This window comes from Notamacropus eugenii, chromosome 2 (assembly GCF_028372415.1).
Source record: "Notamacropus eugenii isolate mMacEug1 chromosome 2, mMacEug1.pri_v2, whole genome shotgun sequence".
NCBI lineage: Eukaryota > Metazoa > Chordata > Mammalia > Diprotodontia > Macropodidae > Notamacropus > Notamacropus eugenii.
Window position 1 is genome coordinate 24,823,392 of NC_092873.1, and position 27,020 is coordinate 24,850,411.

The 27,020-nt window shown below is 50.7% G+C and overlaps 1 protein-coding gene across 2 annotated transcripts in view; it reads left to right on the top strand.

The window, feature by feature from the left end:
• CARS1 (cysteinyl-tRNA synthetase 1) overlaps window positions 1-22,337 on the top strand; it is a 43,802-nt gene extending 21,465 nt beyond the window's left edge. For both annotated transcript variants that reach the window (XM_072639459.1, XM_072639458.1), the window contains 14 exons: window positions 1,512-1,633; window positions 4,505-4,617; window positions 5,535-5,663; window positions 5,859-5,988; window positions 7,016-7,119; window positions 7,920-8,017; window positions 9,148-9,337; window positions 9,853-9,921; window positions 12,334-12,415; window positions 18,406-18,486; window positions 18,705-18,772; window positions 20,326-20,385; window positions 20,570-20,653; window positions 21,688-22,337. In XM_072639459.1, the coding sequence (XP_072495560.1) occupies window positions 1,512-1,633; window positions 4,505-4,617; window positions 5,535-5,663; window positions 5,859-5,988; window positions 7,016-7,119; window positions 7,920-8,017; window positions 9,148-9,337; window positions 9,853-9,921; window positions 12,334-12,415; window positions 18,406-18,486; window positions 18,705-18,772; window positions 20,326-20,385; window positions 20,570-20,653; window positions 21,688-21,822 (1,465 nt within the window). In that variant the 3' untranslated portion in view covers window positions 21,823-22,337. The remainder of the gene's footprint in view (window positions 1-1,511; window positions 1,634-4,504; window positions 4,618-5,534; window positions 5,664-5,858; window positions 5,989-7,015; window positions 7,120-7,919; window positions 8,018-9,147; window positions 9,338-9,852; window positions 9,922-12,333; window positions 12,416-18,405; window positions 18,487-18,704; window positions 18,773-20,325; window positions 20,386-20,569; window positions 20,654-21,687) is intronic.
• The last annotated feature ends 4,683 nt before the right edge of the window (window positions 22,338-27,020 follow it).

The window sequence follows — 27,020 nt, forward strand, 5'->3', positions numbered from 1 at the left end:
GGCATGCTATGAGAAGAACTAGAAAATGAACAGTTGAAGACACCCCCCCCCCCCAATTAAACAGCAAGACAAAAGTGTGGAAAATCAAAGGAGAGATTAACAAAATTGAAAGCAAAATTTGTTTGGGGGTGACAAAGCTAAGAGCTGTTTTTTTAAAGAGTAAGCTAGGTAAATCGTTACTTAACTTGGTTTGAAAAAAAAATACCTAAAAAAATGCAGAACAAATGACCAGCGTCAAAATTTATTTGTGCGTTTGCAGTCAATGAAGAAGAAATTAAAGAAGTTATTAGGAACCATTTCACCCAGTTATATGCCAATAAATCTGGCGATCTAAATGAAATGCGCAAGTGTTTACCGAAAATATTAAATTCCCACATTAACACCACAGGACACCATAAATGCCTAAGCCACAAGCGAGCTCCCAAAGAAACCTCCGCAGGCTGACTCAGCAATGTCTGGGGAGCGCTCAGGATGGGAGAAGAGAGTGCAGACACAGCCCAGATCACAAGGCAGGACTGGGGCAGAGAAAGAACCAAACCTTTAGTTCTGGAACACCTTTCACCCGCTGTGAATAGCCCCCTGCCCTCTCTGGGCCTGGAGATGCCACCTCACAGAAGGAAACGCTTCTGTGTGTTGTCTGCAGCGGCCCCTCCTTGGAGAAGGTGCGAGTCATTGAAGAGATCTCTCCAAGATATGCCTGACTTACCTTAAAATATATAGAATATAGACTTGGATTACATAAAATCTCGTCAAAAGGCATCCAAGCTGGCAAAATAGCAAAACCTTCATAATCTGATGACAATCAGATGAAAAATTTTTGGTTTTGGCAACATGTTATGTTTCCAGATTTTTGCATAGATTTTGATGGGAGGACGCAGTTGTTTCCTAACTGCTGGTTAGGCTACGCAAGGAGGCTGTTTGACTGAGCCCTAAATTCACACAACCAGAAGAAGAATGTTCTGATGTGCATTTGTGTGAAGGCCAGCTGGACCAGAGGGATTGTAAGGGGCTTCCCATGCCACCCTCGTAGCAAGACTTGCAAGGCTTTCCTTTGCCTCCTGGGATCCACTAACTTTAGGAATTTGTTTGGCCCCAGGGAGGAAGGTCAAGGGAAGCTCGGCAGTAAAACTGAGAACAAGCCAGCAGAGGCTGAAGAGTCAGGTCTGAAAGCTGATCCTGTGGAGGCTGTGCTCCTCTCCCTGCAGATCCCCAGATACTCTGCTCCACCCCCAGGACCCCAGGAGATGTTCTGGAGGACTTGCTGTGTGCCCCAAGCAGCTTTATGCTGATATTCCATAGATAGCATACATAAAGGTCATCTAACCAGCCACCTCATTTGACAGAGAAGGAAACCGAGGCCTGAGAGGAGTGACTTGCCCAAGGTCATTTGGGTAGAAAGTCGTCAGAGGCAGGCTTTGAGCCCAGGTCCTGACTCCAGAGTCATTGCATCTACCACTATACTGTGTTTTGATAAGACTATTTCTTTTTTTTTTTAATCTTTTACTTCCTAGTTACGTGTCCAATGGTTCTGTCTATTTTGATACCGTGAAGTTTGATTCTAGTGAGAGACACTCCTATGCCAAGCTGGTGCCAGAAGCTGTTGGGGATCAGAAGGCTCTCCAGGAGGGAGAAGGTAAGAAGACCATCGTCCCAGGGGCTGGTGCTGGAGGGAAGCCCAGCCTCCTCATATCTTAGAGACCTCTGGGTGATCCAGGTGGAGGCGTCCTTGGAACACCGAGACCTGAGCTGCTGGTTGCTGGCTGTGTGCCTGGGGATGCACCTTCCTTTCCTCATCTGCAGGATAAAGGTGTTGGAAAGACCCCCTTTCAGCTCTCACTTAGTATCTTGGGCATTTTAGCCTTGGTCTGCACTGGCCCAGTCAAGTGGCTGATGGGGTAGAGTGTCCTCAAGGATGGCCAGCGTATGCTCTTCTGACCCTGAGGGGAAGCTGGTGCCCCCTGGGACCTGGCCACTAATGACATTGGGCAAAACCTTCGTTCCCCTGAGCAGCCGTTGTAATCCCAGTGGTGAAGGCATGAGAGTGGCCTGGCCTCAACACCCTGACAGTCCCACGTGAGTGGATTTTAATTGGGCTCAAGTATCAACCCCCTCCATGTCTGTCATGTGCAGCAGGGGAACCGAGTAGGGGCATATCAGACTGGTGAAGCAATACCCTTCCTTGTGGGGGGAACCAGAAGGCTAGTGGGGAAGTCAGGAGTTGGAGGGTGGGCCAGGCCCCCAGACCCTGGTCCCTCGGGCACCCCTGAAGCACCCATCTTCTCCCTTTTGGGACACACAGGGAGGGGGCCAAGCTCTTTGGTGCTCCCAGTAAGGCAGGTGGGCACTGGGACCCTCACCCCCAGACTTTCTCACTCTGCCTCCCTCCCTTATGTGTGACAGTTGAGTTCCAGGGAAATCACTCCCCTCCCTGTTCCTCTCCTGCCCATTGCTTCTCACTGGCTCCCTGGTCACCTAGGGCTGTGCCAGCATAAGCCAGAGGCCACCAGGGAGAGGAAGCAATGTCACCGTTGGGTGTTGGGCACGTCATCATTTAGGGGGTTGTGATGAGTGCCCTCTGTCATGCCATAGCCCTTGTTCCCCCACCTGGGAACCTTCAGCTTGGCCTGGGCCCTACCGGGGGGCCGAGGCCAGCCCAGACCTCAGTATTGGTCTCAGCATTTGGCCTGAGTCCGGCTGGTTTTGGGGGCTATTTTCTTCAACATTATCACAATAATTATATTAATTTTGCTTTCTTCACTTTGCCTCAGTTTTTAAAAGTCTTCTCATATTTCTTGGAGTTCTTTATATTGGTCATTTCTTACTAAACCACCAACAAGCATTTATTAAGTAAGTACCCATGATGTGCCAGACACTCTTCTGGGCACTGGGGTTACAATCCCTGCCCCCAAGGAGCTTACATCCCGTCAGAGGATGTCACATATACACAATTAAATATACTGTGTGCAGAATAAATACAAGAGAGGGGAGGTCCTGGCAATTTGGGGGGGTCACCAAAGCTGGAAGGGGGGATCTGGAGGAGATGCCCTTAAAGGAAAAAAGGAATTCTCTGAGGCGGAAGAGAGGAGACAGAACTTGCTAGGCCTGAGGGATGGCCAGTGCAAAGGCATAGAGGCAGGAGATGGAGAGGTGAGTGCAGGAATAGAAAGAAGGCCCCTTGGGGCTGGATCACATCATATGTCCATTGTGGCTGGAAAGTCCAGCTGTCCAGGATGTTACAAGTCAAACTGGGTAGTTCACATTTGATCTGAGAGGCAGGAGGGAGTCAGGGGAGTGATGATTGGAGTGGAGGCCAGGAGGCCACAGTCCCTTCTGCCTGCCCTCAGCTGGCCCTCTCTGCCCTGCTTTTGTCTTTGATCACCTTGGGTGTGGTGGGTGTGGTGTGATTGACTTGAGGAGCTCTCCTCCCCTGGCTTGCCTGGGATTGGACCTGGTCTAGCCCCTCCAGCAGAGCCTTCCTGGGCTGCCCCGTGCAGGCAGGCCTGCTCAGATTAGTGCCACACGAGGGCACTAAACCACAGGGACTGTGTTAGTTAGTGCTTGGCCTGTCCTAGCATGTCTAGGCAATGAATGTCTTCCCTTGGGAGGACCTTCCTGTAGAAACCCCCTAGGGACAGGGCTGGTTGATCTTTATCTCCTTGTGGTTCCTCAGCTGATCCTTTAGAAAGTGGTTGGATCTCCCAGAGTCCCTTCTCACAATCTAGGGCGATGGCCCTCTTCTGAGAGCTTTAATTGGAGGGAGGTCAGCTTAAGGTTAAACAGTGTAGGTGGATGTGTGGATGTGAGCTCAGTGCCTTCCAGTTTGGGGTGGTCCCTGTGTGTGTGACTGACCTTGTCTGTGACCAGTCTCTCTGTATCATGCTCCTTGGGTTGGTGAGAGCACAGGACATGTCTAGCTTCTAATGGGGAGCTCTCAGGTCAGCCTTTGGGAAATGTTAGTGTTACTAGGTCAAGGTTCATCCATGCTGTTCTCTCTTTGTGACCCACTGAGAAACAGAGGCAGTCCCTTGTGTGTCCCCATGCTGTCTCCTAGACCCTTCTTACTGGTACTGGTGTTTACTGACTGTCCACGGCTTCCTGCCCCCTGTTTATTACCTTACTTGTTTCCTCTATCCCACATTCAACAAGGACTCGAGAATCATGTCACTAGTATGGTGGCCTATGAGCTTGGGCATCAAAATCCCCTCACCCCCCTCTCCCCCAACCCCAAAGGGGTCATCGCAAGGTCCCCTTGGCCATTCTCCCAAGCCACAGTCACATCATCCATTAACCTGAGTCAGTAGTAAAGTGCACTAATTTCACAAGTTAGAAGTCCCCCTGTGCCCCCTGCACTACTTCATCACCCAATGGGATTCGGCCAGACCCACAGGTAACCACTGTAGAGCTAGAAGCAGGACTTGAACCAGGTTATCAGGAAGCATTTTTGTCCTTTGATAGAGGAGGCACCTCCTCCATTTAAATAATGATGGCTTTTCTGCATTCTCAGGGGACTTGAGTGTTTCAGTGGATCGATTAAGTGAGAAGCGCTCTCCAAATGACTTTGCTCTCTGGAAAGCTTCCAAGCCTGGAGAGCCATCTTGGGAATGTCCTTGGGGAAAGGTAAGATGCATCACCCAGTGCCCTGCTCTGGGAAATAGACTTTACCATTAGCGAGGGATGGCAGGTTGTGATAGATGTTTGGGTACACACACACGCACACACACACGTCCATGATGCATGCACATACAGTATTGTGGAGGCAGCTAGGTGGCTCAGTGGATAGAGTCCTGGGCCTGAAGTCAGGAAGACTCGTCTTTCTGACTTCAAATCAGGCTTCAGATACTTACCAGCTGTGTGACCCTGGACAAGTCACTGAACCCTGTTTGCCTCAGTTCTTATCTGCAAAATTATGGGTGTGTGTGTTCGTCCTTCATTTCCGAAGAAGACCATGCCATCAGAAAAATAATGACATGACTCGCACTCGACTTTGTTTTGAGTGAGGGAGGGCTGTGCAGGTCACCAGCCTCACTTCTCCTCCAGAGCCATCTGAATCCAGTGACCAGATACTAATCAGGATGACTGGAGATGACCAAGGATGAGGCAATTGGGATTAAGTGACTTGCCCAAGGTCATACAGCTAGTGATTGTCAAGTGTCTGAGGTGAGATTTGACTCAGGTCCTCCTGACTTGTGCACTGGTGCTTTATCCACTGCACCCCCTAACTGCCCTCTGCAAAATGAACTGGAGAAGGAAATGGCAAAGCACTCCAGGATCTTCATCAAGAAAGCCCTAAATGGGGTCACGAAGAGTCAGACATGCCTAAATGACTGCACTCCTGGAGTACCTGTGACAGACCAGTCAAGGGCCCTGGTTGTCCCAGAGTTCTGGTGACCCCACTCCGGGTTTCCTACCCTGACTCCCAGTGCTGGTCTCAGATAGGCCTGGTAGAATTGGGATGGACTTCAAAGAGTAAGGCCAGAGACATGACAGCTGGCACAGAGTCTTGTCACTTGAAAAAAATGTTTGTCTTTATGCAGGGCCGCCCGGGCTGGCACATTGAGTGTTCTGCCATGGCTGGGACCATTCTGGGACCTTCGATGGACATTCACGGGGGAGGCTTTGACCTTAGATTCCCCCACCATGACAATGAATTGGCTCAGTCGGAGGTAAGTACCCAGCCCCTCCATTGCCACCATCAGTGCAATGCTCTGCTTTGGCTGGAGAGAGCCTGGCTCAGACCTTTGCTCCATCTTTGCTCAGCTACACGGCCTGGGGCCAGCAGAGCTGGCACACTTGTTTTTAGCCTTTGGTTCAGAAACATCCAGTTTTCCTGTCTTTACACCTTTGACTTTGCGTTGCAGGCATACTTTGAAAACGACTGCTGGGTGAGATACTTCCTTCACACAGGGCACTTAACCATCGCAGGCTGCAAAATGTCGAAATCTCTAAAGAACTTCATCACCATCAAGGATGCCTTAAAGAAGCATTCAGGTAAGGCCTGACCTTCCCTCCCCTGTGACATGGATGTGCCACCAGGGAAGCCAGCGGCTCCTCCTGCCCCTGCCTTCTCCTCTGCCCGCTGGACTTTGCTGGCCCTACTTGAGCATCCCGAGCACCATCTCTCTGTGGTGCACCCCTTGCTGGGGGATTGCCCAGTGCTCTGTCCTCAGCCCACTCCTTGTTTTCCCTCTGGTGGACCTCCTGAGCTTCCCTGGGCTGATCCCTCCTGTTGTGCGTCAGGCTCGCATCTCTCCCCGAGCTTCATTCTCATGTCACCAGCTGCTGCGTGAGAGCTCTGCCTGGAGGCCCCCACAGATGGTGCAAACCTGAAGTGTCCACACCCTGTCCTCTCCCTGCTTCCCAGACATCCCCTCACTCGCCACTCCCTCATCCCACATATTCAGTCCCTTCTGTCTCCACAACATCTTCTCATGTTACATGGCTCCTCCCTGTCTCCTGCTGGGGGGGATCTCCCTGCCCCAAATTTCTCCCCCTACTGCAGTCAGAGGGATCTCCCTAAGGGTCACCCCATAGTCAGGGAAGGCTCCAGGATCCAATGCTGTGCTGGATCTTCAAAGCCCTTCCTCTGCTAGCTTTGGCTCCCCTACATGCTCCATTGCTAGCCAGACTCTTTGCTCTTCCCAGTAGATGACATTCGTCACATCTTCCACCTCTGTGCCTTTGCTTAGGCCATCTCTGATGCCTGGGTGGGTTGTCCTGCCTCTCACTTGCCTCTTAGAAGGCCTCATGTCCTTCAGAACCTGGCTCAGGCGTCATCGCCCCTCTCCTCAAATTCCCATGTGTTGACTTTGTGTGTACAGCAGTGTGCATGTGTTGCCCCCCCTCCCAGATCATAAGCTCCTGGAGGGCAGGGGCACCTTGTGTGTGGCTGCCATGCCCCGCTGGTGCTCAGTTGACATTCATAGGTTTCATATCACGACTTTTTGGGTATCTTCAATGGGAAAAATGTCTTTTTCAAAGAAATCAAACCTCCCCATTCCAATGTGTCTCCTCACAGCACGCCAGCTGCGGTTGGCATTTCTAATGCACTCTTGGAAGGATACACTCGATTATTCCAGCAACACCATGGAGTCTGCCATTCAGTACGAGAGATTTATGAATGTGAGTGTAAATGTCCATCCTGAGAGCTGTTGCCCACCATGGGTCACCAGCATGCATTTCCTCCTGCCCCAGGAAGAGAGCAGACCCGGGGGCCACCCCCACGGGGCTTTACCTGTGCCCCGTGCATTTTCCTTGACAGCGCCTTCTCAGCTCTGAGCCAAGCCAGAAACCTGAAGTGGGCAGGCCCTGAGATGCTGGTCATCCCCTCCGAGCCCCCTGTGCTCCCCTGCTGCACTGGGCTCTCCCTTGGGGCAGAAAGCTGCTCAGGGGTGTCAGCTCCAACATAGGACACCTCATTTTGTAGCCTTAGGGGAGCATCAAAGAAAAATGAAGACCCCCCTCTGGGTTGTAGGAAATGATTTTTGTTCATTTGACATAATGTAAGTTTAGGCTGTGCTCAGCCTAGAGAGAAGCGTCCTCCTGGGCAAAGTCCCCTTGAAATCACGTTGACTGGGGTCTTGAACGAGGAGAAGGTCACAACTTGGTCACATACAGTTTTGCTCACAAAACGCTGGTTCTCCCACAAAGTCCCCTTTGACAAGTCTCATGGTGTAAGCCAATGGCCTGGCCTCCTATTCCCTTGGACAGGCTGGAAGGCCCTTGGGTGGGTCCCAAATGCGTTCCTTGCCCTCCGGGGTGGGCAGGGAGGCACCCTCAGCCAGCTCCTTTTTCCAAGGCCTTTGTCCTTGTTCAGACCTTTCCTGAAGGGAAAATGGCCCACAGAACCCGGCAGCCTTGAGAGAGCAGCTTCTGACTCTTTTCAGCTGAACTACAAGGGAGGTTTTCACTGTTTCCCATAGGAGTTTTTCTTAAATGTGAAAGACATTCTTCGTGCTCCAGTTGATGTGGCTGGTCAGTTTGAGAAGTGGGAAGACCAGGAGCTGGAGCTGAACAAAGTGTGAGAAGCATCCTTGTGCTTTGGGGTTCTCAATGTTGGTGACGAGCTTTAGGAGGGGAATGCTGTCTGTCTCCAGGGAGCGCCCCATCTGGCTGCCTGATGGGGTTGGGGGTCCTTGTCTAGCGGACAGAGGCTCCACAGCTGTGCGCCCCCAGGAAGCTCCACATCTGGCTGCCTGATGGGGTTGGGGGTCCTTGTCTAGTGGACGGGGGGGCTCCACAGCTGGCCAACTGACAGGATTGGGGTCCTCATCTAGCAGACAGGGGCTCCACAGCTGGTTGCCTCTGAGGGCTCTTCATCTGGCAGATGGGGGCTCCACATCTCTCCAACTGACAGGGTCAGAGTCCTCATCTGACGGACTGACCAAGGGGATATGCTGAGCTCCTGTCCTTCCTGTGGGGGCCCCACCTTCCCTGCTCTCCCCAGCACTACATTCACTCTCTCGCCATCTCCCTCACTCCCTCCCTTGTAGTGGCTTTGATGTCACATGTAAAACAATTCTAGTTTTATTTTCCTAAATTTCCTTTTTATTGTTTTTCAATTATCCAGTCTTTTTCCTCACCCCCTTCCTTCCCCTCCTAAAAGGAGGAACACAAAAGCTTTGTAGCCCAGAAGCCCAGACAGATGCCTACATTGGCCCTGTCCATTCTACACACTAGTCTGTCCATCCCCATCTGTCACCCTCCACCTTGAGGCAGCTGGGCCTCTGGGAGCCTTCGTGACTGCTGTGTTGGTCAGTGTTCCCAAGGCTTTTATACCTGCTCATTCTTACAGTGTCGATGTTCTAAGATAACTCGTTCCTCAGGTCCTGCTCACTTTCCTCTGCATCTGTTCAAATCTTTGAGCTCTCTCTGCAGCCAGCCCCTTCCTCCCTTCTCCAGCACAGCAGTGCCCAATAACAGAGCTAGTCAGTCACTTGTACGGCCCTGCCCCACTGACCGCCAGCCCCCTACTCTCAGTGTTTGGGTTCCTGTGAGTCCTTCTCCTGTTGGCCTGGGCCCCAAGGAAGGTGTAGCCCAGTGACTTCCCAGGCAGGACCCACGCTTTTCTTTCAGAATGACCAGACCAGCTCCCTACTCCACCAATGAGGCATCAATTTGCCAACTATTGCTTCTTCTTCTTCTTCCCAGTTTTTATGACAAGAAGATGATGGTTCATGAAGCCCTCTGTGATAATGTTGACACACGCACGGCCCTAGAGGAGATGCGGTCACTGGTCAGTCAGAGTAATCTCTACATCGCAACTCGGAAATCTGCCCGCAAGTTGCCGAATCGAGGCCTGCTGGCAAACATTAGTGCTTACCTCACCCACATGCTCAAGGTAGGTCTCCTTCTGCTTATGGTCTGGGGGAGTTTCTGGGGGCTTGGAGAGGAGCTCTTTTCTTGCCCCATGCCTGGCGGGGGGACAGGGGGAGGCTCTGCCAGTGGGCCTCTTGGCGGTCTGGGCCAGTTATTATAGTGCTGATATCGAGGCATTGGAAAGGGGGCTCTTATGCCTGTGATCTGTGATCTGCATTGTCCTTGGAAGAACTCTCTATATTTTCACATGGCATTTTGGTTACCAGGAAGGTGTCCAAGAATGAGCCAGAACCCCAGTACCTGAAATGTCAGTGCTAGAGGGAAAGGATACCTGACCCAGCCTTCATGGCAACCAGGGTGGAGCCCCTCCATGTGGGCACCTTTCTTGGACCAGACTCCTCAGGAGACTACAGACAGGGCTCCCTTGCATCATTTGGCATGCCCTGAGGAGATAGGAGCTAGTCATGGAAAACAGAGCCCAAGCCAGGCCACTCTGCCCTCAATGTGATGTCGCGTTTTCTTTGTCCCCCATGTTAGATCTTTGGTGCTATAGAGAGCGAGGAGATGCTGGGCTTTCCTGTTGGCAGAAGTGGATCCAACATGAACGTGAGTGGAAGCCGAGTCTCTCTCCGGGGACCCTTCTGAGGCTCACATTTGTGGGGTCTTGTCCGAAGCAGTGGGCTCATTCCCAGCCTGCTTGGAAGGAGCATCTCTCCTAGTGTTTCAGCTCCAAAGGAGGCTAAAAGTGAGCTTCCTGCCATGCCTGGAAAGGAAAGTGTCTAGAAAATGACAATTCCAAGGTTTGGGGGAACGATTGTAGACTTCAAATCCTCCCCATCCAAAGAAATGAGAGATTTAAAATTCAATCCTCATTCATAATACCAGTGCTGAGAACCATACCAGAATCCAGGAGACAAAACCTCTAAAAACAGTGAAGCTTTCACAGTTCCAAGATGTAATCAGGGGATTCCTGTAGCTCCAGGCATTTTCTCAAGAGAGTTTTCTGTGCTTTAGACCAGTCAGTGGCCTGAACATAGGGAGGAGAGAGGCCTGTATGGATGTCCTGGAGTGGCTGCAGCCCTTCCTAATCAGTTCTTAGGTAGAAAAGCCCTTTTTGGTGATCTTTCTTCTCTGAGAGATCAAGCATTCATCAGATACCTACTGTGTGCTAACTGGTGCACGTTGTAGCTGAACCTGTCTGGAGCAGTTGAGCGAGCAGAAAGGGGCAGGCCCGTATGACCTGTGTCCTTTCTGAGGCTCCTGGCACCGTAGAAGGACCACCCAGCATGCTCTCTCCAGAAAGCCTCAGACTTGGGCCATGAGCCCAGAGAGAGTGATTAGGATCACCTCCCACCCCTGTCTGCCCTTGTAAGTTTGGAAGGAAGCTCGGGAGCATGTCTCCCTCTTCCATGGGCATCTCAGTGTAACTAACATGGTCCGGCTCTCACAGTGGACTCAAAGCAAAATTGACTGTGTTTCTCCAGTCAAAGACAGTCACAGCAAATGTTAAACACAAGGGGAGGGCACTTCCTGAGGGCTGCATCGGAGCTGAGCTCTGAGGAAAACTAGGGATTCCAAGAGGTATGGCTAGGGGGGGACTGCATTCCAGGTGGGAGGGACAGCCAGGACAAAGGTCCAGATGCAGGAGAAGAGCCAGCAGGCCAGTTTTACTAGAACATTGATGGTGTGTGAGAGCCATGTGCATCTGTGCCGCTGAGGTTGGTTGTAGTCAGGAGTTGATGGGCTTTCATAGCCAAACAGCAGGAGTTCATGTTTGTCCCTAAAGTAAGAGGGGGCCATTGGAGTTTGTGGAACCAAGGAAGTGGGTGAGGGCACTGCTGGTATGTTGGGAAAACCTCTCTGGCATCTGGGTGGAGTGGAGATTGGGGGCCTCTGGGAGGAGGAGCCACTTCCTGTGTCCTGGTCTATCATAAGCATGGGTTCCCAAGACTCACGAGGACAGGCAGGCCCCCAGGCCTGGGGACCAGACTCCTCCAGGACTTCTTTGTGGTGCTTGGGAAGCATGGAGTGGGAGCCAGGTGACCTTGACCCAGTCCTTTGTAGAAAGGACTATGAAATCTCTGAAGCTTGGAGGGCTTGAACCCAGACGTGAGCAGTCCCAGATTCGATGTCACTGCAAATGAACCATCTGCTGGCACAGAAGCCAGCCTGGCGAGATTCTCGGGCCTTCTGTTAGTGTTTCAGTGAAAAGAGACAGTATGTCAGCACAGCCAGTGGCGGCCTCCTTCCTCCTGGCCTCAGACCAGACCTTTCTCTGGAAGGACCATCCTTCTCTGAGAGCTGAGTGCTGCCTTTGGAGCTGGACCTGGGGCTCTCCAGCCTCATGGCATAGGCCTGGCACCCGAAGGAGACGTGGGCCAAGGATAGGGAGAGGGCTGATGGAGCCTGTCAGGTTGCTGCTTAACCTCCAGAGGCAGCTGGCTGCACCATCACTCAGAACATGGCCTGGGCCCTTAGCAGAGAGAAGATGAGAATGCCCCATCCAGGATCCTGCCTGCTGGGGGTGGGTGGGCTGCTCCCCTGTGTTTCTTGGCTCCTTGGGGGTCAGACCCAGGCCTGCAGAGCTTTTGAAATGAGAGCCCCGGGCCAGAGGATCCAGAGGCCCTGCCAGAGCCCAGGCCTGGGTTTGCAGGGTCTATCCTAGGGAGTGTTTTTAAACTCACTGATCCCCGTAAAGAAGGGAACACCATGGTTTATACTCATTGTGTCTAGGAGTCACAATCGGTAAAGCTAGGCTGATCCTGCAGTCAGGAAGACCCGAGTTCAAATCTGGCAGCAGACTCTGACTAGCTGGATGACCCTGGGCAAGTTATTTAACTTCTGTCTGCCTCAGTTTCCTTGGCTCTAAAGTAGAGATCTCAATAGCATCTCTCTGGTCTGTTATGAAGATCAGATCAGGTGCTGTTTGTAACATGTGGAGCAAGAGCTTGGCATGCAGTAGGTGCTTAATAAAGGCTTATTTTCTTCCTTCTGCTGATCCTTGGATGTCTCCTGCAGCTCGAGTCCACAGTGATGCCCTATCTGCAGGTGCTGTCAGACTTCAGAGAAGGGGTGCGGAAAATCGCCCGGGAGAGGAAAGGTGAGGGCTGCTGGCTAGCCCTGGAGACGGGGCTCCCTGGGAGGAGGGAAGGTTGCTCTCCTAGGGCCAGGCCTTTGGAATTGCTCCTTTGGTGGGTGTGTCCCTGGACATTTCAGAGTGAATTGTTAAAGTTGAAGTGTTAAAATCTAAAGGGCTGCGAGGAGCAGGGCTGGTCTGCCAAGCCAGGCCACCCTTGAGCATTTACTGAGCACCTGCTATGTGTCAGAGATAGGGCATCCCTGCTTCCAAGGAGCCAACCTCCTCTGTAGGTGGAGATACCATTGTGTCCAAAGGCCCAGGAAGCTGCCGAGGAAAGGTCTCAGGTCCTGCCTCAGACACTTCTCTGTGACCAAAGGCAAGTTGCTTTAGCCCTCTAGGCCTCTGTTGGCTTATCTGTAAAATGGGCCTTTCCAGCTCCATGAGCTTCTGAGGAAGGGAAGGCATTTCAGGCACAGGCACAACTTGGGCAAAGGGCTGCAGACAGGACCTGGAGTGTTGTGTAGGAAGAGTAGCAAGAAGGCTGATGCGGTGACCTGTGGAGAGTCTGAAGGGGAAGAGTCAAGAGGCCTAGGGGATTGTGTTTGACTACGGAGGTCACAGGAAGCACTGAGGGGATGGGTATGAGCTTGGAGGGGAGGTGGATGTGGTCTGAGCTGCCCTTGAAGGAAAGTTAGAGGCTAGCGGCCCTAGCAGGCACCCCTCCAGGATGCCATTCTGGGTCTGACTCCTGTACTAAAAGCCTGCACAGGTGAGGGCGGGAGGAGGGGACCAAGCTGAGGGTCCGTCGGGCCGTCCCAACAGAAGAGAGAAATGAGCGCCCTCCCTTAGTCGCTCCTGGGAATCTCTCGGGCACTTTCGCTTTAAGGTGCTTTCAATCAAACGAGAAGTGGGTTTGTAATTCCTGAGTGTTGGCTCGCTGTTCAGCAGGTGTCTGCAGCCCAGGGAATGAGCATGACCATTGGACATGGGAAAAGTCTGCTCTTTTCTTGTTCTGTGTGCTTTTGATAGGGTGCTTGGGTGCTAAGGGCCCTTCCTAGAGGCAAGGCGGGGGTAGACTGGAGGACTTGGTGAACCCTTGGTACTGACATGGAGGCTGGTGAGCTCAGACAGGCTCTGAGAAGAGGTCCAGGGTCCTGGACCGTTGGGGCTCAGGACATCATGTTTCTGCTCCAACCTGCAGAGGGCTGTTCATCTGGCATGGTCATAGGATTTCCCAAATTACCCACAACCTCCTCCTCCCCCCCCCCCCAAGGGGATTAAAGAGCCAAGCATCAGGAGAATGTGTTTCACATGAGTAAATGGGGGAAAAGAAATTTGGGAAGGGAATTTCTCTGCCACAGGCTAACCTCAGGTATGCTGCAGTGTGTGACATTTTAATAATGTGAGGGGGAGATGGTAGGATCTCCACCATGAACTCCTAGCTGGATTTGACCCAGCTGAGGCTGGAGGGTAAAGCCTACCCCCCTGATCTGGTCTGGTCTGACCAAGGATAGCCTAGCCTGGTCTGGGCCATCCTGGTCTGAGCTGGGCCATTCTGGCCTGGCCTGGCATGGCCTAGCCTGGTCTAGTCTGACCTCGCCCAACCTGGCCTACCATGGCTCATCCTGGCCTGGCCTGGCCTACCCTGGTCTGAGCCAGCCCATTCTGGCCTGACCTGGGCTAGCCCAGCCTGGTCTGGTCTGACTTAGGATTGGCTAGCCCAGCCTCGTCTTGTCTGACCTGGCCAGTTGCTATTTCAGTAAAATAGGGCCGGGAGGATGCTGCTTTGTATGCAGATTTTTTTATTTTTTGTAAATATTCCATTAACCTTGCCTTGGAAAAGGATGTACGTATTAGAGACATGCTCTTTGCTCTTTACTTTTGGCCCAAATCTCTGTCTCCAAAACAGGTTTGAATTATTAATGGAATTGGTCCTGAGGCAGACTTTAAGTGGTCCTTGAATGAACCTGAGTGCTGGAAGCTTCTGGAAGAGGCTGAGTAGCTCAGCTGATGCCTAATCCTGTAATCCTCTATGTCGGACAGCAGCCTCCTACCTCCAGCCAGCCTCTCTCTGCTCTGCTGGGCTGCTGAGAATGGCTGGGGAGGCATGCTGGTCCTCCATGACCCTGGAAGCTTGGAGGTGCCATGTGCTAGCTCGGGGGGCCTGAGGAGCAGAGAGGGAAGGGAAGGGGAAAGGATGCCTCCTCTTCAGAGCCTAGTGGATGGGCCTGCTCCTTACTGAGCTGAGCCCTTCCATGCTAAAGGCCAGGCTGCTGCCAGCACTCAGCATCACGCCAGCTGCAGCCTCTTCTGATCCTCTGCTTTCAGAATCTGGGCAGAGCATGTTTGCCAGAATCTCTGGAAGATGCTGACAGCAGCATGGCCTCCTCCCTAGGACCTGTTTCTCTTCTCTCTTTCCTTTCCAGTAGAGCATCATCTCCACAAGGGCAGAGGTTTGCATGTAGTAGGCGCTTGATAAGTGTCTGCCTGAGGAGAGAGAACCCCAGTGCCCTGGGGTCATCACGGCGCCCTCCTTCCCTGGCCTACTGTGACCCTTGCCCTCATCCCCAGCGCCCTGTGCTGTCCTGGGCGGTCCTCACCACCCACCCTTGTCCTAGCACCAGCCTGGGTGTCAGCTGATTCATTCCTCCACTTCCTATACAGCTTTTATACAGGTTGGATGATTGCCATGCTTCCTTGGTTTCCCTTGTAGCCTTCAGAGTTTGATTCCTGAGAGAATGATTCTCCCAAGGCCTCTGTTCTGGGCTCTCTTCCACCATGTTTGCCAGCTATGCCAGTGACCACCAATTCTTGGTTGGTTGTTATCCTTCATTCCCAAAGAGGACCAAAATGACTTTGCTAGAGTCAAGCTCGGATGCTCCACCACAGATCAGACACAGATAGTCCATGGGAACGTTTGAGGTGGATTTTCTAAACTTGTGTATCTCACCCTTCACGGGTCCTAATGCCTCTCCTGACCTGCAGGCCCACATCACTACCTGTCTGCTGCACAATTCCCTGTGGGCATACTGTAGGCACTTTAAAATCGGCCTGTCATCAGACCACTCTCATTCTTGTGCCCTTTGAGCCCAGGACCCCTCTGGGCACCATCGTCCTTCCATTCTCTGGATTCATGGCCTTGGCGTTGTCTTTCTCAGTCCCACAGCTACTCAACTGCCCTGGCTCCTCCATTCTGCCTCTGTCTGCTTCTCTCTGCTGCCATGGCCCCTCCCCTTGAGCAGGGACTCACATCTCTCTCCTTGGTCTCTTCTCTTCCAGTCCTTTTTCCACACAGTTAGTGCTCCCAGAACATGGCTCTGATCATGTCACTACCACAGGTAGTGCCCCTCAAAAAGACTCAGGCTTCAGATAGTTCTAGGAGTCTGGTATTGAATACTCTCCCTTAAGACTCATTTCATAGACTCCCTTCCCTCAGTCTCCACTCCTGTAAAATGGGCTGTTGGCTGATTCCTGCACACAACATCCCCTCTCCTGCCTTTGCCCCAGTGAATGGGACCCCATATCTGGAATTCTCTTTTCCTCCCCTCTCCCTGTCTGGCCACATTCTCATAACCCAAGGCTTTCCTTATTTGCTACCTGTTGTTGGCTCTGGGTCCTTTGACTTGGTACAGTTTTGTCCTTGCTTATCTCTACCTCCTTCCCCCGGCACACTGTCACTGTCCCGAGGCCAGAGGCCAGGGCCAGGCTCCTTTCGTTCCACACTCTCAGTGACCAGCTCAGGTGCCTCATGAGGATGAGTGGTTGGGCTGCATTCCCCTTCTTCCTGGACTGCCTTCTGCTGGAGAATCCAAGGCCAGGGTTCACACCAGCCTTTCTCTGGACCCTGGAGAACTCTTCTTTGTCTTCTCAGCACTTTTGAGAAGCTTCTTTGGCAGTGAGATAGAAACTACTTCAGGAGAATCTCCAGAGTCATTTGAAAGGGTTGGAAGTTCTCGTAACCAGATCTCCGAGATTTTCAGAGCTGGCCTCGGTGACCTCAAAGACATCTCACTGAGCCCACACCTGAAGAAAGATTCCCCATTCCAAGAAGCTGTCAGCTGGCTTCTGTCTGCAGCCCTCTGGGAAAGGGGAATGCACCACTTCCTCCATTTGTGGAGAGCTCTCAGTTGTACCAAAGTCTTTCTAATGCTGAAATTAAAGAGGACCTCTGCCCTCTGGGGCCAGCCGTCCCCTCTTCTGCTGGACCGTTACTGTCTGGGTCCCGAGCTTTCTCATCACCAGCTATTTTCTCTGGTTCTTCCTCATCCGAGCTGTCTCCTCCCTGACCTTTGTAAAGCATGAGGCCCATAACTGAACCCATGCCTGGCAGGCTTCTCTGTGCCCATTCTGGTCAGGCTACATTGACAGTCAACAGGAAGGAACATGGGGGAATCTTTTCCCAGCTCCCTGCGTTTACTATCTGCTTCCTTGTATGGGTGTTCATGGGCTCTTTTCCCCATGGTGCTTGGCTCACAATTGGTGGAATCCTGCTCCACTGCTTTGGAGGGCTGACTTTGACTGAGCATCCCTGTGTAGTTTGCATAAGCAGGGAAGTGCCATGGGCTAGGATCTGGCTCTGAGGAGCCATCACCACTTGGAGGATCTTGGGCCACTCTGGCATCTCCAGGCCCCATTTTACTGTGGGCAGGCTCTATTGTGAATACTGGGAGAGAACCACAGTTTAGCTCAGCCAAAATGCATGCCTTCTTGGAACGTAGGATCCACTGGAGAAGCAGAAGGCCCATGGTTCTATCTGCCTGCATCAGAGAAGTGGCAGGGGGTATTGTGTGGACCTGAGAAATCCGGGAAAGCTTCCTCTAGGTATTGGGCATTAAAGAACAGGGTGGAGTAACTCTGCCGGCTAAAAGACCTTTCCACTAAAGTCATTAACCTCCTACTGTGTACACTGTGCTTCCTGCTGGGCACTGGGAGGGCAGAGAAAACAAACTGGGCCTACCCTCAGGGAGCTTCCTCCTGGAGAAAGGGAGAGGAGGGCAGAAAGGTGCATTTACAGGGCACAGGGCTCAGGGTGGCTCCAAATGCAGTGTTCTCAGGCTGTGGCATGGCCTGGAGCACCAGTCAGGGCAGCCACTGGTGAGGCATGAGGGTATCGTCAAAGAGAGTCAGAATGGCACATCCTGATCTACCCCTGAACAAGATGGCTCTGGCAGACCCTGTGCGGCTGGCTGGATATGGCAGGCCCCATGACAAGGCAGTTACAGTGGCCCAGGCCTCTGACGGGGTGATTGTGTTGAGAACAGAGAGAGTAGAGTCCATAGATGGTGAGAGACAAGAGGCAGGAGATGGGGAGCAGCTCCGCCCTTTGTCCCAGGTGAGGGAGCTCAAGACCCTGCCCTGCCCTTGTAGAGACACTGGAGGATCATGGGCTGGCCCCTGCATCTTGGCAGTTTGGGAGCCCTGGGAAAGCGCCCAGGAGGTGGGCAGCACTTGAGCCTCTCCCTGCCTCACTCTGCCTGGGCGGTGATTGACATTTTTTTCTGTGACAAGAGTAAAGAGATTCCTCCCCTGCCCTGTTCACCAGACTTGGTTTTTTGGGACTTTGAGCTCTTGCCAGCACTGCTGTCCATCCCCGGATGAGGGAGGTTTGTGCTGCCCTTTTCTCCTGGCTCCAGATGGCCAAAAGAATGTGCTCCTGCCTCTGAAGGTTAGGCCAGCAGAGCAGGGGGGTTCTCAACATGTCCTGAGCACTGGGTGCTGAGGAGCAACCAGTATAGCCTGATGTCTGGGTTAGAAAAGCAGTGGCAATGCAGTGATGTCCCACCCTTGGAGAAGGAAGGAAAGGAGGGAGGGAGAGAGAAGGCATTCACTTGGGTCCTCCCGCTCTTGTTCAGTTATCATTCCTGTTGACTTAAATAAAGCCCCTAGTCCCTGGGGCCTTGCTTTCTAGTTGAAGGGTCTCCTTCCCAGAGCCCTTCAGGGCCTCCCTATCGAGCTACCCAGTGTGCCTGAGTATGGTAGTAGATACTGACCCCTTGCTTTGTGTTGCTCAGTCCCCGAGGTGCTGCAGCTCAGTGATGCCCTTCGTGATGATGTCCTCCCAGAGCTCGGAGTGCGATTGGAAGACCATGAAGGTACCTTGGGCCTGTTGGGGAGTGTTCCTAGGGTCCAATCCAGGTAGCTTGGAGCAGGGAAAATATGCTGGCAGGAATTCTGCACAGCTGATTATCAAAGGAAGATGGGAAATGTGGCCTGGGGCAGGTGTCTAGGCTTCTCTCCCAGGCGTCCAAGATGAACCCCAGGACCCTTCCCCTCAGGGCCTGCTCCCGTGACCAGACAATTTGCTTTCCAGGCCTTCCGACGGTGCTCAAATTGGTGGACAGAGACACTTTATTAAAGGAGAGAGAAGAGAAAAAAAAGGTTTGTTTTTGTTACTGTACAACCTTGAACTGAAAAGAAAAGGAAGCCATTTTCTGTTTGAAGACATTGAACGGTGGTGGTTTTGTCTGGGAGGAAAGGGCCGTGGAAGGAGCGGCCCAGGAATGGTCTTGGGAGCAAAGGGAGATGAGTAAGACTGCTGGGCAGGTCAGGAGAATGGAAAGCCACGGGGGTCAGAGCGGGGGCCATCCAGAAACGAACCCCATTGGTCCCGAGTTCAAATGAAGGACAAATAGCTGGAGTTAATTCACCAGAGTGAGGTGTGCGGCTCTTGGTGAGCGTCCATCACGACTCTCTTGAGTGACAGACAACACCGACTCCAAGCCCTTGGCGCCTTAGGGAGACCATACAGAGGGGAATGAGGCAAAGACCCTGTGTTCAAATCCTCCCTCTGACACTCATCATTTCCAAGGACTTCAGTCTCCATGTCTGGAAATGAGAGGATTTGACCTGGTAGCCTCTAAGTTCCCTTTTAGCTCCAGAATGAAGGTCCTGTCTGCTTCTACTTCTTTGTTCATGTTGGGCCCCTCCTGAAATGCTGCCCCCCTCCTCCCCCCCTTCTCTGTCTCTATCTCTTTCTATCTTTGTCTCTCTCCTCCTCTCCCTCTTTCTGTCTCTCCTCCTCTTTCTCCCTTCCCCCTCTCTCTCCCCTTTCTTTCCTCCCTCCCTCCCTCCCCCACCCTTGTCATATACAGAGTTCCAAGGGGAACTATACTCTTTCTACCTCCTCCCCTCCTCCCTGCTGATAGGGGGTGTTTGGTTAATGTTTTTGGTGGTTAAAAACGCTGTTTTCTCCACAGTAGCAGAGACAGGGTGCTTAGCAAGCAAATGTGGACAGTTTCCTCCATGAGCGACAGGAGGATGCTCCCAGCATGTTCTGGCTGCCTGCTGGTCTTAGGGAGCACCAGCTGCAAGGCGCTCATTCTAGAGAGTGAGGTGGTGACTGAGCCTTGGGAAAGCACCTCATTGTCTAGTTTCCCCCTTGAACATGCTCTTGAGTTTGGCTCTGAAGGAGGCCAGAGAGGTTTAGGGTCTCCTTTGTCCCCTGCATTCCCTGGTGTCCCAGAGCAGGAAGCGTTCCCAGGGGACCCTCCTCTCCTTCCTCTTCTCTGTCTCCAGGCAGGGCTGGGAATTGGCAGTGGGACATTTTCATGAGTCATTTTGATGCTCTTTTAAGTCCCACAGTGAAGCTTCTGCTCAGGGAGCATTTAGTGTTGGCAACTGATGTCATCTCACGACGACAGAGGCTGAAGTTAGGAAACATGCCAGTGCTCTGGCCAAAGGCCAGCTACACTTCTGGCAATGGCCTCTCTCTGCTTTCCTACTCCCTGTGGGGCAATAAGGAGATGCCCATGGGGGCCCACCTCCAGGCCAGGGAGGTGCATGTGCCCGGTACTGGTGCCCTGCCGTGGGCCAGTGGAGCGGAGGCCAGCCTGCCCTCCCCTTAGGACTGACAGCTACAAACTCTGAGCTCACCCACCCCTGCCACGTGCCTGTGACAGCCATAATGTAATAATGCGCTCCCCCTTCCCCAGGCTGAAGAGGAGAAAAGAAAGAAGAAAGAGGAGGCCGCCCTAAAGAAGCAGGAGCAGGAGGTAAGTCGTTCACGTGCAGTGAACACATTGGGGTGAGAGGCTGCGGCCTCTGGGGCGCTCTGGCCATTTCCCGGGAGCAGCTTGAGGGATTAGAGGACCCTTTGACTTTGCTGGGTTCTCTGAATTGTCATGAAAACACTGGAGCTGTCTGTTGTCAGTAGTGACTCATGTCTGTGTGTTCCAGGCGGCCAAACTCGCAAAGATGAAGATTCCACCAAGTGAAATGTTTCTGTCAGAAAATGATAAATACTCCAAGTTTGATGAAAACGTAAGGAATCTTTTTATCTCTACCAGTCGGCCATTGGGATCCTTAAGCTTAGGAAGGTTAAGATAGCCAACCAAGTTTTTGTTGTAAGAAAGAGGGTCACTTGACCATCTGTTTCACTGGTATTTTCTCCCACTATCCATTTCCCTGCCAGAGCAATCCAAAGAGCCTAGTTCCTGGTCCCCGTAGCATGGGCTCTCCCACACTTCTACTTCCCTGTCAGGTGTCAGATCCACCCTCCTCCTCTGGGCCTGAGGAGAGCCGGCCTTGTATGGAGCTAAATTGAGTGCTTCTCAGTGAACACAGTGGGCTGACCCAACAGCATATCCCAGATAAATGCATCTCCCATCTTCCCTGAGGAAAATTTATATTCCAGGAGTATGCCTTCTGTTTCAAATTACATTTAGCTTTCAGGATCTGTTATGTTGCTTCCTTTTTCTATTTATAACTTTCTAGCCAGTTTGACAGAAATGAAAAAACAGGTAGTGCTTGACTCCTTCCTGCTCCCAGATTCCTGCCTCTGCTTCCTGTCTTCCTAGATGAAAGTCCACTACATGGACTTTTATGAGAAGAGACATGGATCATTCCTTTTCTTTTATAAATGAAGAGAGAAAAGTACAGGCAGATAAGATATGAGAGAGGCAACATGGGATAGTGGATGGAGAGCTGTCCTTGGAGTCCATCACATCCTGGCTGGGCAAGCCATCAAATCTTTCAGTAACTTTGGCAGTTCTCTAGGACTTCATAAGTGGCCAAATTCCATTGGCAGAGGGGGCTTCCTTATCAGGTGTTCCCCAAACCAATGAAATTATAAGTCTGATCCCAAAAAAGTCGACCCTAAATGCACTCTATTGCTGTAGAATGTCAGAACTGGCAGCCAACCGCTGGCCTGACCCAAGTCCTAGTCTTAGTCAGTAGTGCGGCCTTTTACATCCATCCTGGCCGTGAGACACCTGGGCAGAAAGAGGGGAATGGTGTATTAGGAAGTTACCTAATTACAAGGAGATTCTGAAAGCAGTGTACTCTTAATCTTTCAGGGATTCCCCACCCATGATGCAGAGGGCAAAGAACTCAGCAAAGGACAAACAAAGAAGCTAAAGAAACTTTTCGAAGGTCAGGAAAAACTCCATAAAGAGTATTTACAGCTGGTTCAAAATGGCAGCTTAAAATGAGAAGAGAAGACAGAGGGATTTTCTTGAAGTAGCCCAAGGTGAAGGAGCGACTCCTCTGTGCCATCAGCCATCTGGCCAATGGCCGGCCAGCCCACCTACTGAAGCTTTTGTTGTGTTGACCATTTCTCCAGTGGCCCAGACTGAGGGTTTGGACGGTGCAGATACACATCATGCATTGTCCACTTTAGCGTTTCGGAAATTAAATGGCCCTAAGGACTCTGAAGCTGAGCCAGCTTTCCTCTCCCACGTGGCCTGTGTGGCGCTCCCAGACCATGATGCTCAGTCAGCAGCTCCCAGATGAGGGGCCCCCTCAGTGTGACGGCTTCAGCCGACTGAGAAAACTGTCTCCCAAGCTGATTGTTATCCAGATAATCTCAGCTGTGGTCTGAGGGCAGCGACCTGAGAGATGTTAGGAGGTGAATAACATGGCCAACAATTGTATAACAGAACACACGGAGAGACCCTAAACAAAGGTTTGCCTTTTCAGTCGTAATGAATAAATCCTTCACCAGTTCCGTTGTGTTTCCAGTTGACAATTACACTTAGGACCAGGCAGCAAGGAAAGTGATAGCTCAGCACTGTGTGTGTGTGTTGCGGGGGGACGGGGGAGGGGGTACCTTCATGCCGTCAGCTATGAGCCAGGGGGTGTTAAGAAAAGTGCTGTGTTTACTATTAGAAAATCTGACATGTTCCCCTGGACACCAAGTCTTCTTCAAAGATTCCCTGAATCAGACTGCTTCACTCTGAAAGGGTCACACTCACCATTGGCTCCTCCCTCCCCTGAGGTGCCAGACTTCTGAGAATGAGCCCTCTGGTCCATACCTCTATGACAACAAAGTACAGTGATCCCAGAGAGGAGAAGGGACTTTCCTAAATTCATGAGGGGCTAATGAAGGGCTGAGTCAGGATTCTAGTACAGCCTAAATCCCACACTCTTCTCACGCAGCTGGATTGGTCCTCAGACAACAGGGAGCTAGGCCCTTTGTGTCCAGGCCTGAACCAGAAGCTTGCATCCACTGGCATGATCCCTCATCTTGGTTAGGGGCATTACATGTGAGAAAAGACAATGATTAATTGGAGAGGATCAAGAGGAGGTAACCCAAATGGTGAAAGTCCTTGAGTCCATGTCATACACAGCAGATATTTAGCCTGGGGAAGGAAGACTGGGGAACCTGATAGCTGCGTCCAAGTATTTGAAAGGCCATCCTGAGGAAGAGGGGTTCAATTTTTTTCTGTTGGTCCCCGGAAGGCAGAACCAGGAACTGTGGGGGTAGGTTGCCAAGATGTATGTTTCATCTTGAGAAAACTTCCTAACAATTCAGGCTACTTAGGGGCTTCAGGAGATGTGAGTTCTGCCTCTTTGGAGGTCTTTGGACACAATTTAGACGCCCACCTGTCAGGGGTGTTTATATTCAATCTGTTAACAAGTAACCTTATGCTGGGCTCTTCCTACCCTCAAGGAGCTTATGTTCTATTTTGGGAGACAACATGTAGACATACATACAAATAAATACACATAATATCTGTAAACTAGATACAAAATGACAGGGAACCGAGAACCAAGAAAGGCTTCACTTAGAAAGTGACTGGAGCCAAGCTGTGAAGGAAACCAGATGTTATAAAAAGTGCGAGGGAGGAGGGAGCGAATTCCAGGTCTGAGAGACAGCCAGTGAGTGTGAAACTTGGAGATGGACAATGGAGTTTGGGAGGAGCCACTGACCTGAGGAGCCCTGAGAGGCTGCCGGGTGAGGTAGGTAAAGGAACAGAATCACGTGTGTGCCGACGGAGTCAGCGCTGCTGAGGGTTCTTCCAGTTCAGATTCTGATAACATTTACAAAAGATTTCCTTTGCCCTACGGAAGCAAAGGGGTCTAAAAAAGAGACTTTGAGAGGGGAGGGTCAAGGACTCATCCGTCATCACTCAGCATCATGGCAGCGGAGCTGAGCCTTCACCTCGACTTCCTGCTCTCCCAGCCTCATGTTCTATCTTCTGCATCAATACTTCTCAATTTTGTGAGTCTCAGGATATCTTTATCCCCTTCAAAATTATTGAGGACCCTTCAAAAAGAGCTTTTGTTTATATAGGTTGTCTCTACTAGTATTTACCATGTTAGGAAGTAAAACTTTTTAGTAATATTTTGGAAAGAATCTTGACTGCAGAGCCCCTGAAAGGAGGACCCTGGGAGACAGCTAGGTGGCATAGCGGATAGAGTGCTTTTCCTGGAGTCAGGAAGACCTGAGTTCAAATCCAGCCTGAGACACTTACTAGCTATGTGACCCTGGGCAAGTCACTTCACCTCAGTTTCTCCCCATTTGTAAAATGAGGATGATGATAGCACCTTCTTCTCAGGGTTCTTGTGAAGATCAAATCAGACCATAATAAAGAAGCGATGAGTGCAGTGTTTCGCATGAAGGAGGTGCTTAATAAATGTTGATCTCCTTCCTTGCACACTTTAATAACTGCTGCCCCATGCTGGAATGCCTTCCTAGAACCCAAGATCATCTCCGGAAAATGGTAAAGCAAAATAAGAGAACTTTAACAGCAGTGACTCCATTATCAATAGATTTTTAACAAGGCTGATGAAGAAGGGCATAGCTAGCCTTTTCAATGGGAAGGAGCAAATTCTGAAATGAAAATAAAATCAAATTTAAAAAAGATTTAGACCATAAAGTTGACAGTATTAAATACTAGACCTTTGAAGAAAGCATGCCCTCTGTGTGTCGTAGCCCTGCAATGGTTCCCCTCAGGCCCAGAGGAAGCCTCCAATGTGGTGTAGCCAGGATTATGGCCCCCTTCCCACCTTCCTCTGTAAGGAAAGTAGTTTGCTTCTTGCCTTGTTTTAGCTTCATCTGCTACGAGGCAGCCCTCGTCCCCCAGCTCTCCTTCCCCTGACAAGATGACCCTTTAGCTTTCTTTCCCCTTTGCCTAGTTTTGGAACTTGAGTAACTCAGTCCTTTTTCTTCCTTTTATCCAGTTAGAGGAATCTTCTTCTTCTGTTTTCTCTCTCTTAAGTTGTCAAGCCAGACCCTCCTTCCATTCTTCCCCTTCAACTTGTTTCCAACTATTTTTCTATGCCTTTTTTCTAAAAAGGATTTCCTTTCCTCATTCTCTTATTTGTTTTCTTTCTGTGTTCTAGGCTTTAATTCTTTGATTCATAGTCTCATACTTACTTATTCTTTCATTAGTCTCTATTTTCCTCATGGAATTAGGCTTCAGGGGTGCCCGTTGGGTTTCCCTCTTCACCATTTCTCACTTCTTGCCTTGTAGATCTTACCCTTGACCCCTTTTTGTCTCTTGGACTTTACTCATCCCCCTTCCCCTTCCCAGTCTTGGAAATCCCCATTCTTGTAGGCAATCAACGTCTTGACCACTCTAGGAATTTGCTGTGTCCCTGAATGTGCCATTTGTGTCTATCCTTTGCCCTCTCATGATCTTTCTCCTCATTTCCCATGGAATCCCTTCCTTCCATTCATTCCCTCCCACTCTTCTGGGGGCCACTTACCCCCGGGGGGGGTTCGGATTCCCTTTGTCTTGAGACCAAAAGGAAGGAAATAAACATGTATTAGATGCTGACTAGATGCCAGGCACTGTGCTAAGTGCTTTAAATATATTCTTTCATTTCAGCCTCACAACAACCCTATGAGCTAGGTACTGTTATTATTTCCACCTGACAGTTGAGGAAACTGAGGCAAACGGGTTAAGTGACTGCCCAGACTCACACAGCTTGTAATTGTCTGAGGCTGAATTTGAACTTAGGTCTTCCTGATCTCTACAGGCAGCTGCATCCTAGGCAGGATGAGTAGTCTCTTTAAGCACCAAATCCCAGCAGGTCAACATCTTCATTTATAATGTCTCTCTGTTCCCATAAGAGAGTTCTTCACTGGGACCCCCTCCCACCACTGAAGCAAGGTTCAGCCCTTTCTTTTCCCCCTCTTGCACCCCCTTTTTAGTCCCATCCTTTGCCTCACACTTTCTCCTGTGAACTCTTCTTCCCTAGTTCCTGCAGGAGATATTGACTTCTCCCCTTTTACGTCCTCCAGATCTTCAACTTAGTCCCTCAAGAAACAATGATTTCCCAGGTGGGCTGGGCAGGGGCAGGGGAGGAGGGCTGCCTCCAAGTTTGGACCATGCTATTTCAGGCCTGTTTCTCCACCATCACTCTGACTAGATTTCTACTCTCCCCTTTTGTCTCATGTACTTTTAGAAAGAAATCTCTTCATGGTCTCATTACTTTGTTATTTGCTGTTAACCCTATAGGTGTCTTTCTTTTTTTTTTCCTAAGGTAGTTTATTTCATTATCTGTGCTACCTTGGTTGCAGGTTCATTTACCTGGTACTTCTATTGTCTTAAGTGTAAAGCAATTGGCTGCTCAGCTCTGGGTTTTCTTTGTAGCAACACTTTAAATGCTGCTTGAACATCCATCGTTTTTCATGGGTGATTAGTTTAGGGTCTGCAGGGCGTGTTGTCCTGGGCTGTGCCTTGGGCCCCCTTGCTCTTCCATCACACATTATTCCATTCCCTCCTTTGGTTTTTTGTGGGTGAAGAAGAATATTCTAATATTGGAGGTGCCCCTCATAGGCCCATGCTTTTGAAGTTAGAAAGCATCAGAGCCAGAGAGGGAATGCTGACTGACCTGGACTTTGCATAATATGGAGGCCCCAGAAAGAATTCACCAACTGTCCTTTTAGATAAAGGTACAAGAAGAATATTTCTACCAAATTATGTGTACATCAAGATTTGCTTTATGTATCTACAAAACTGGATGACAGCTACATAAACACCGTTAATAACCAAACATGCCAAAATTGAAGAAATCTTTCTCCTCTTGTCTACAAACGTATATAAAGTATTCTTTGGGTAAGGCAGTGCGCTTAGGGAAGAAATACAAAGGCATGGGCCAAGGGCAAGAAAAGTTTGCAACCTAATAGCATAGATGAGGCTTGTAGATAGATAAAAATAATACTTATGTTTCACTTAAGGAGGGGGTGAAGCTTCTAAACTCTGGCCACTGCATGTATCCTAGATTCCTGGAAAAATCTAGAATATATTCAAGGGATGGCTACTCTCTAAAAAGGGGGGCTGTGCTCCCTGAGCCAGCAGGGAGAGCTTCCTGAAGGGATAGCTCACATCATAACTGTTGCCTTTTGTAATAAAATCTGAGAGATCCGGGAAATGCCCCAAATGGGGTTTATCTCAAC